General features: G+C 44.3%; 3 protein-coding genes across 3 annotated transcripts; all 3 read left to right on the top strand.

Moving 5' to 3' along the window:
* Positions 1-1,056: 1,056 nt before the first annotated feature.
* LOC120895012 lies at positions 1,057-3,832 on the top strand. Its single transcript, XM_040297973.1, has 2 exons — positions 1,057-1,634; positions 1,702-3,832. The coding sequence occupies exons 1-2, from the start codon at positions 1,407-1,409 to the stop codon at positions 3,784-3,786; spliced, it is 2,313 nt and encodes a 770-aa protein (XP_040153907.1). The 5' UTR covers positions 1,057-1,406; the 3' UTR covers positions 3,787-3,832.
* A 2,437-nt stretch (positions 3,833-6,269) lies between these two features.
* LOC120908440 lies at positions 6,270-8,368 on the top strand. The gene is made up of 3 exons (XM_040319417.1): positions 6,270-6,399; positions 6,457-6,880; positions 6,949-8,368. The coding sequence occupies exons 2-3, from the start codon at positions 6,644-6,646 to the stop codon at positions 7,735-7,737; spliced, it is 1,026 nt and encodes a 341-aa protein (XP_040175351.1). The 5' UTR covers positions 6,270-6,399; positions 6,457-6,643; the 3' UTR covers positions 7,738-8,368.
* A 611-nt stretch (positions 8,369-8,979) lies between these two features.
* Positions 8,980-10,277, top strand: LOC120908441 (alcohol dehydrogenase 1-like). The gene is made up of 5 exons (XM_040319418.1): positions 8,980-9,201; positions 9,280-9,513; positions 9,591-9,764; positions 9,842-9,999; positions 10,073-10,277. The coding sequence occupies exons 1-5, from the start codon at positions 9,109-9,111 to the stop codon at positions 10,191-10,193; spliced, it is 780 nt and encodes a 259-aa protein (XP_040175352.1). The 5' UTR covers positions 8,980-9,108; the 3' UTR covers positions 10,194-10,277.
* The last annotated feature ends 102 nt before the right edge of the window (positions 10,278-10,379 follow it).

Consider the following 10,379-nt stretch of genomic DNA (forward strand, 5'->3'; position numbering starts at 1 on the left):
GGGCCGGTCTCGTAGTACAGTCGTCAACTCGAACGACTTAACAACATGCCCGTCATGGATTCAAGCCCCGAATGGAACGAGCCTACATACGTAAGACTGACTATCCTGCTACGATAATACAGGGTTTTCCAAGCCAGTATCGAATGTAAACATTGTTATTCACCACATGCAAAATGTTGTTCCACACCGATCTGACATTTCATTTCAATCATAGTAATTTTTAAAATTTACAACATGATTTTCAACACGGCTCAAGCTGGATTGAGTTTGACAGTTCTTTGTTATGTGTTGAAAATCATGTGTAAAAACAGAATTATCATTTTGTAGCAAATACATTATTTGACAGCTGTTGAAAAACATTTTGGATGCGGTGAATAACAATGTTTACATTCGAAACTGACTTGGAAAACCCCGTAAATAAGTCACTGAAAGCCAAGCCCAGTAGTGGTATAGGCAGGCTTTGATCGACAGCGGATGTTGTGCCAAAGAAGAAAAAGAAAAAGAAGATACAACGACGATATATTCTTCGGACCTATACGATGATACTTTTCCAAAATAGGTATCTAGTATATGGCTGGACAATTACCAAACTGTTCAACTACAAAATTAATTATATGGAGGATTTTGTAGAATAAAAGAGCATTTGAGCAAATGGAACGAACAGAAGATGAGTTAGGGAATGTTCATGATGGGTAATTAGGAGTGGGATGTGATGGGTCTACTCTGAATTTCGGATTTGAAAACTAAATAAGACTCCGGATTAATATCGGAATTCCGGTCGCGTCCAGCTAGTAAAAACGAGTCCGAAGGCAGGCGAGTCCGAGTAAATTATTATTATTTTTTTTAATATTCCTCTACACGTACGGACTCTTCAGACTGAACCATTTCACACTACTCCCACCCACTCGAAAAAACCAGAATCTCTCCAAATCTGACGCCGAGTCAGTTCGGAATCGGATTCGACTCCGGGAACAATGAGTATTTGCCCATCACTACTGTTCAGCGGCTAGCAATTGCTGATATCCATGCTGCACCATTCGAGCACCATTCGAGCAGCAGAACAGTTTACCTCCCAAATGCCAAATGTGGAATCAAAACAAACCCAACCAAGTTGATGGGGATAATTGGAATTCTACATTTGTTTTAATTTTGAATAATAGACATAAGACTCTGGATAGTCAACATCTTAAAAATGAGAAAGTAAGCCTCTGAGTATGGGTTCGCAAACATAGGAGGATACATCCTTCCCCGCTAAAATAGAAGAATTTTAAATAATATTAACGAATAAAGCGAAACGAAACGCATTGATGCAAAGGCGAGTATTATCAGTACGAAATACCAAGGATTCTTCTATAGTGACTATTGAAAGCAGCATTGTTGGCCCTTGATTGCAGTTGTTACACAACATGAGTGGCACTAGTAGTGTTCCAGGTGGTGTAGTAGTGCCTCCATCCCCTGTGTCTTTGCACGCGCAAACGAAACAGGTACAACAGCATCTGGTTAACGAAATCCCCGTTCCGGTCAGCTACATAGCCAACTGCCGGCTCTGCTTGGGTACACATTTTGGAACCAGATGTACAACCATTATTGACGCACCGTTAATCAACATGATGAGACAGGTATTCCCAGTGATGGTAAGTATGATGTTGTGCTCTCGCTACGGTTTGATTGATTGTGATTCAGCAGTCATTTTAATTTCAGATAGAGAACCGGGTAGGTCTTCCGATGAATGTATGCACCGAATGCATAAAGACGGTGGAGGCATTTTACATATACAGCAGACAGGTGTTGGAAAATCAGAATAGGCTGTTAGCAACCTTACCCGATGTAATACGTCCGGTACAAAATAATGATGGTGTGGAATGTAGAGAAAATCCGGTCTCGACACAAGAACCACAAGAGAACGATCTCCGTGAGGAACCGGAGGCTCCGATTGATACGGATTTGTTGATAAAAATAGAAAAAGACGATGAACAAGAAGGTTCTGACCCTTTGGCAACTACTGAAGATATTGTATTCGATGTCATCGACGAAATTCCCGATTTCAAGCTGGAAGAAGAGGCAATTGATCTATTCGAGCTAAACTCTGATGCTGGGATGGACCCACTATTGAAGGAAACAACAAACCCACTCGAGATAAATCCTGATGCTGGGATCAACTTACAATTGGAGGTTAAGGAAGAAATGTTAACAGATCCGTCACCTGATAGTGTCGCAGATAGCGAAACACTTGTGCAAGATTCATTTGTCAAGGTAAAACCGAAGAAACAATCTAAACGGAATGTTCCAACAAAATGTAGATTTTTCGATCGTCCACTTAACTTCTGTCCAGTGCATAGTATCTGGTTTGAACTCAAGCAAATCAGTAGCGAATCAGAGCTAATAGAAATGAACCGTCGATTAAAAGACGTTAAATTCATGCAGCAGCTGATAAAATGCTTCCAACATATAGCCGAAGAATCAAGTTGGGATGACTTGATGAATAAGTCGATGGACATTCTGTTTGACGTGGACTTCCTTGCATCCTGTGACTGGCGCAATGTGGAGGGAAAAATACCTATACAACATCATTTGAAAATTCATGAGCTGTTCAATAGGTTGGATACGCCGAAAGGAAAAAAATTGGCAGGTAAAATCCAGAGCTTCTTTATCGTGAAAATACAACTTGCAAGACGACGAGCTCAAGAATCATTAGTAGGCGAATTCCAAAGCGATGAATTGCCATCAGAGAACCAAGTGGAGGCGATCCTACGCAATCTGGCACCAAAAAGTGGCGAAGAAAACGCCCTACAAGCTCAAGGTACTACTTTCGCACAACGATTGAAGAAACGGCGTAGAATTCATCCATCGATGCGAGAAGTTCTTATTCAGGCACGTAATAATTGTTGTCCGTTGAAACTCAAGCAAATTAGAAGCCTTCCAGAGCTCATCGAGTGTAATCGTCGACTAGAAGATGAAGATTTTACAAAGCAAGTCATAAAGTATTTGCAGTATGAGACAAAAGAACCCAGGGCAGATCTCCTGATGAATAAGTCGTTGGACATGTTGGTCGATAAGCATTTCTTTGCGACCTGCAACTGGCGTGCAGATGATCGACACTCATTGAAGCAACATTCAAAGTTTCTGGAGCTGTTCGGTAGGTTGGGTGCGTCGGAAGGAACAAAACTGCCAGGAATTAAAGTTGCTGCTTATTTTAAACATCGCCTTACCTATGTAAAACAACGAGTAAAGTTTTACAATCCGTCAAGCGGAACAACGGATGAAGCAAATTCTAACGGTGATACACCGTGTACAAGTGTAGAAGAAAGTGTAGAACAAGCTCAGGATACAGATTTCAGAAATGTACAAAAGAAACGTAATATCAAAGCACCAATGCGATTTGTTCGATTCAATACGGGTGCAAGTAGCTGCAATGTACCTGCAAAACTCGATCTCAGGCAATGTACCAGCGAACCAGAGATAGCAGAGCTTAATCGTCGACTGGAAGACAAAGAGTACATGAAGCAGATCGTCAGTTACATACAGTATGAAACGGGAGAGTCAAGGCCCGATCGTTTGATGAAAAAATCGTTTGACATTCTGTTTCGCAGACGCTTCTTTGCCGGTGTATGTTGGACCGGAACAGGTGAAAAAATAGCTTTCAAACATAATTCAAATATACTAGAACTGTTTGCAAGGTTAGGTGCGTCAAACGGCCTAAATGCATCATCAGAACAAGTAAGAAAGTTTTTTCACATTAGATGTAAAAACGCCGTGAAACTGGTTACAGGGAAACGTAGTGGTTGATGGGAAAAGTAAATAAAACATATAAAATCATAAAATCATTAGTTAATTTTAACAGCGTTTGAAATTGTTTTTTTTTTCTACTGCTATACAACGACGATATATTCTTCGGTCCTATCCTACTTGTTGTGGGCAGCCGTGCCGACCCCTGGACTTTCCGTGGCAGTTGCGCTGCCACCGGTCAACGTCCAGGGGGACGAGAGTGTGTACACGCACACTGTCGCACACACTAAGCGCGCAAGGCTTAGTGTGTGCCGAGCGCCGAGCAGAGTGTGCACGAAGGCCGATCGAGCAGGAGCTCTCGGCAGGGGCGCTCGGTGCGGCTGGCGCGCGGCCTACGTTGTAAAGTGTTGTACATTTTAACGTGTTTGTATTTCGTGTATCAGAATTTTTTATGTACGTTATACGTGTTTAACGTACAGTCGTCAACTTACCAAGTTAACGCCGGTCTCGTAGTACAGTCGTCAACTCGTACGACTTAACAACATGCCCGTCATGGGTTCAATCCCCAAATAGACCGCGCCGCCATACGTAGGACTGACTATCCTGCTATGGGGGGAAATCAAATAGTCACTGAAAGCCAAGCCCGCAAGTGGGTACAGGCAGGCCTTGACCGACATCGGTTGTTGAGCCAAAAAGGAAGGATACGTGTTTAAATAAAACATAAGCAGTTCATAACACTACTTGTCCAAAAAAGGTATCTAAAGAGGTATATGGCTTGGCAAAACTATTTAACTACAAAGTTATTTACTTGGAGGTTTTTGTGGTATAAAGGAGCATTTGAGTGATTGGAATATACAAGAATGGAAACAGGTTGGACTGAATCAACTACAGGGATATTGCGTTGTTGAATACCGCCCATAAAATATTCACCCTGATCCTTCAGGATCGTCTTGTCGCGCACGTCGAAGAGATAGTCGGAAACTATCAAAGAGGATTCCGAAACGGAAAATCAACCACTGATCAGATCTTCACCATGCGGCAGATCTTGGAGAAGATGGCTGAATACATAAACGACACATACCATATCTTCATTGACTTCAAAGTCGCATATGATAGCATAGCCAGGGTAAAATTGTACAACGCTATGAGCTATTTTGGAATCCCGGCCAAACTGATAAGGCTAGTTAGAATGACTATGACGAACGTCAGGGGGACGGGCTTGCATGTCTCCTATTCAACCTGGCGCTAGACAGGGCTATCCGTGACTCGAGGGTGGAGACTTCAGGAACCATATTCTATCTGTCAACCCAGATCCTGGCATACGCTGATGATATAGATATCATTGTGTTGTGGGTAGCCGACTCCTGGACTTGCCGTGGCAGTTGCGCTGTCACCGGTCAACGGCCAGAAGGACGCACACTGTCGCACACACTAAGCAGCGCAAGGCTTAGTGTGTGCCGAGCGCAAGATTAGAGTGTGTAAGCGAGCCGATCGAGCAGGAGCGCTCGGTGCGGCTAGTGCGCGGCCCGTGCAGTATATCATTTAAAAGTGTTCATTGTGATTGTTAATTGTGTATCTTATTTATTATGTATGTTATAAGTGTTTGAATAAAAGCAAAATTATCAAACATAACACGTTGGTTTGTGGCTCTCCTATGTAGCAGAAGCCTACCAAGGGATCGAGCAGGCGGCAGGGAATCTCGTATTGCAGATAAACGAGACAAATACCAAACACATGGTGGCAACATTAGCGCTCCTACCAATAAATAATCCAAACCTGCGGAGGCGTGTCGTACAGATAGGTGAACGCATTTTTGAAATCGTCCCAAAATTCACCTATTTTTAAAGGTCAAAGGTCAGTAACGACAATAGCATGGTAGCTGCGTTGCGTGCCATGATGCTAGCTGCAAATCGGTCACTCTACAGCCTGAAAAATCAGTTCACCTCAAAGAACCTGTAGCGACGAACGAACCAGGCACCTATATAGTACCGGTACTCACATACGCCACTGTCCAAATCTGACGAAACCCTCTTAGCCGCGTTCGAGAAGAAGATGCTCAGAAGAATACTTGGCCCCGTAGGTGTGGAAGGACAATGGAGGAGTCGTTATAATGACGAGCTGTACGAGATGTGTGGCGACCTCTCTGTCGTGCAGCGTATCAAGCTCGCCAGGCCAGTGGTAGGCCCAAACCGACGTGGCAAGATGGTGTGGAGGCGTCCGCCATTAAGGCCGGGAAAACGGACTGGCAGACGAAGTCGTGAGGCCGTGAGCGGTTTCGGACACTCCTGAGGCAGGCCAAGACCGCAAAGCGGTTGTAGCGCCGGATGAGTAAGTAAGTAAGTAGCTAAGTCCCAAGAGGCCGGAAAAGTGTGGTCTATTTCTGAAAACTTGTAACGAGTCCGACGAGACCAGTCGAGTTACGAGGCAAACTCAGCTTAATTTCATTTTTTTTAAATATTGCCCTACTCGTTCGGACTCTCGTACTCTTCAGACTGAGCCAGATCCGATATCGGATTCGACTCCGAGAACGATGGTTATTTGCCCATCACTAATGTTCAGCAGGTAGCAACGGCTAAATTCCATGCTGCACCAATCGAGCACCATTCGAGCAGCAGTTTCCCTCCCAAATGTCAAATGTGGAATCAAAACAAAGCCAACCAACTTGATGGCCAGGTAAACAACAATTCTACGTTTGTTTCAATTTTTCGTTCAACACACTCTTTGCTTTAGCTCTATTTCAGGTGAAACATTTCTTAATACAATAATGCAATGTTGAGGGAAAGTGAGCATTATTGTAAGGGCGAATATAATCAGCACTAAAAAAAAACAAGGATTCTTTGAACGTGACTCCGGGAAGCGCCTGCAAGGACAGAGCAAAAACAGCATTTTGGGCCATTGATTGCAGTTGGCACACAAGATGAGTGGTACTAAGAGTGTTCCGGTTGGTACAGTGATACCGCCACCCCTTGTTCCTTTGCCTAGTTGCCACGAGCGCGTAAAACAGGTACAGACGCGCCTGCTCAACGATATTCCCTTTCCGACGAGATACATAGCCAACTGCCGGCTCTGCTTGGGCACCAAATTTGGAAACCATAGCACAACCATCATTGACGAGCCGCTAGCCACCATAATGAGGAATGTTTTTCCATTTCCGGTAAGAAGGGATGCACCAGTAGCATGGTTTTTAGCGGCCATAGGCTTTAACATTTACTATGCTTTTAGGTAACGAACCAAATAGGCCTACCGATGAATGTATGTAGTGCCTGCTTCCAGTCGGTACAAGCGTTTCACTCATACAGCAATCTGGTGTTGGCAAACCAGCAGAAGCTGCAAGAAGCGCTGGCCTCAGCCAAGCATGGCATTGCTAACGAAGCTCCCCAAACCACCGTTTCCACGGGGGGGAAAGCGCCAGCGAATGTAGTAGAAATTGTGTCCGGCAGTGAGGATGAATTTCAGGAAGACTACGAACAGCACATCCTAGACGAATCTGGCCTGCAGCTGGAAGTGGAAACGATTGAAGAAGGCCATGATCCGTTTTCGCCACCGCTGCGGGAAAGCACACCGGTGCGCGCTCCAGTCACCCCAGTCTCTACTGCTGCTGCTGCTGCTGCTAGTGGCAAAAGCGGAAAAGCTGCAGTAGAGGATATCATTTTTATCGATTGCGAAACAAACGATAACGATAGCGATGTAGAAATACTGTCGGAAGTTTTGGTGCCATCCGCGACAGGGACACGCCTTACGCCCGGAAGCGACACGGGCCGTGCTGCCGCAAAGCTGCAAATCACACCCGACGCAACGAAACGGACGGGGACGAAAGCGGTATACATTTGCAGCACCTGCAATGAAACGTTCGACAAGCACTACGATCTGATGATCCATCAGAAAAAACACTTTATGAAAGTGTGCCCATTGTGCAAGCGGTCGTTCAAATATTCGGTTATCAGGGAACACATCATTAAGGATCACGGTGTGTTGAAAGAAAGTAACGGCCAAAAGAAAGCGTTTACATAGGAGCGGTAGGGCGCGCAAAGGTAAAATAGTGTTTTTTAAGTGTTAGCTCCCCCCACTCTTCGCTACCACCTAGCGCAGGATTGAGTTTGTAAAAATAAATTAAGTTTGATCGAGCGATGCTGCCATCGAATTAGCATCATCGATATCATCACCGATATCACACAATATCGTACAGCGCGCTTCCAAAAGCACAGGCCATGTGTGTTTGGATGGAACGTTGTTTGTACCTATTTGTACACTTTATGAATGTTGGCCAACGTGTCATACTAATTTTTCAGTTGTTTTAACAAATACGTGGCGTATCAAATATGTTTACTTTACAATGTGCACATATTAAATGTTCCAATCGGCTGAAACTAAACATTTGTACTGATAGCACTAGCACTTTCCCCTACATAGGAATTGGGCATGGATTAATCTGCTTAAGTGTAAGCCATTGATTGCCAAATCCGTTGACGCGTTCTCAAGCGTCGAAAGATTCTCCTAATCGTCGTTTGAACCCCTCTCAGGCTGATATATCCCCATGTCCATGACAGTAAAGCCTGATGCGCATGCGTTGAAATGTGAGTGATTAATGAAAAAGGTTAATAAAGAGGGGACGTACAAGGATTGGGACGGTAGAAATATTCTATTTTTGGGATCTATTATTACCATACTGGATGAACAATTATGCCAAATAGTAGTAATAATGTGAGCGTTAAAAATGCAATTTAATTTGTAATAATGCACTGCTGGCCTTCTTCAGGATGTTGTTTAGGGACTTTGTTTCTTGATGTTGCCAGCGTGCTGCATAACACCGCCCTTACAATGTTTCACACTTGTAAGCTGTAATTTATTGTTCTTTTTTGTCTGTGTTTTAAGAAGCAGAATGCGGCAGTTAAGAGCTGGCGACTCCTTATTACAGACTCAGATGAGCAGTATCTTTTAACCATAATAGAGATACCAGGATACGATTCAGTCTATTGTTAACGACTGTAGTTTTGCGTGTTGCCTGTTTCAACCCGTTTTAGAACTTCGTTGGCGCCCCTCCCCCCACTATTATCCTAGGTTGTGAGCAAAGAGTAGTACTGCAGTTATGTGAGTGCTTATCAAATGCGCGTGTACCTAAACCAAGTCAGCGTAGCAATTAATTAGCGCGGTTCACCTTGCTGCGGAACCACCGGGGTATGCGGTTAGGAATGGTGGCGTGGTGTATAGGTAGTTACTGTACTGTGCCAACAAAATATAATGTGCATCTCAGGTGGAGCATGCATTCATCATTCACCGTTCGTAGCAGTTGCACCGTCCTATCCGATTACAGCCGCGGAAGTGGAAGTGAAGGTGAAAAAAACGACAATCAATTGCCAGTGCAGCAGTTGAACCGGTCTCAGCATGTCTCTGGCGGGTCAAAGTGCGGTCGTTTTTGGTGGCTGCGGTGGCATGGGAATGGCAATAGGGCAGCATCTGCTCAGGCAGGGAGTGAAGGTGAACATCACATTTTTAACTGTTAACGTGCGAGGCGATTGGTTCGTTGGAATAATGGTTGTATAAAAATCGCTACAGAAACTGTGCATCGTTGATGTGGTGGAGCTGACCGATTCCAATCTGTCGTGTTTGAAAGAAAGCGGTCGCGATGCGCTGATACTCTGCAAAATCTGCGACATCTCGAATCGTGCGGCGTTGAAGCAGCTGCTGGAGCGGGACATCAGCGAGGCGCTGGGCTCGATCGATATCTTGGTGAATTCGGCCGGCATCGTTGAGAGTGAAGTGCCCGATAAACTGATCGGCGTTAATTTGGTAAGTGGGTCGATCCCAGATTACCACCAGAAGTGGACTTTAACCGTTAATACCACGTGCTTATCCTTATCCGAAAGACGGGTGTGATCAACTCATGCCTCATTGCGCTGAACTTGATGTCCCGGGCGAAGGGTGGCAAGGGTGGCGTTATAGTGAATGTGGCATCAACAGCAGGGCTAGAACCGATCCCATTTCTTCCCACCTATTGTGCATCGAAGCATGGCTTAATTGGGTTCACACGATCGCTGGGGGTAAGAGTATGGCTGATCGTTTTTTTTTTTAGCTACGCCCTCAACTTATCGAACCTTACTCATTTGAACACCTGTAGGTTGAACCTGTGTACAGCGAAACAGGCGTCAAGTTTATCATCATCTGTCCGGGTGGGACACGTACTCGGATGTTTGAAAACTGCCGCACACTGTCGATTGAGATCGAGGTGTTGCAAACGATGTTTCGCGAATTTAAACATCCATATGCACCGCAAAGGTAAGAGTGTGGGTTCTTTTTTTCGGACGGCAATGAATTATAGAATCTCGTTTCTTATTTCACCCCCTGCTAGCCCTGATGTCGTTGGAGCTTGCATAGTGCAGGCCATCGTAGAGGGAGACAACGGATCGACTTGGATCTGTAACGATGGTAAAATCGAAATTCATTCCTACCCAGCGTCCCGGTTTTTGTGAGTATGTGTATTGCATAAGAGTACATAAAGGATATTCAAAATACATTATATTGAAGCAAAATAAATGTGGATATTGGTACGATTACGTTTTTAACTCGGTTCCATACGATGAGAAAATATCTATGAGTTTGATCCTTCTTCGAACCGCCATCAACTATTTACAGGGGCAATTAATGTAGAAACAATC

The sequence above is a fragment of the Anopheles arabiensis genome, chromosome 2, assembly GCF_016920715.1.
Source record: "Anopheles arabiensis isolate DONGOLA chromosome 2, AaraD3, whole genome shotgun sequence".
Taxonomy (NCBI): Eukaryota; Metazoa; Arthropoda; class Insecta; order Diptera; family Culicidae; genus Anopheles; species Anopheles arabiensis.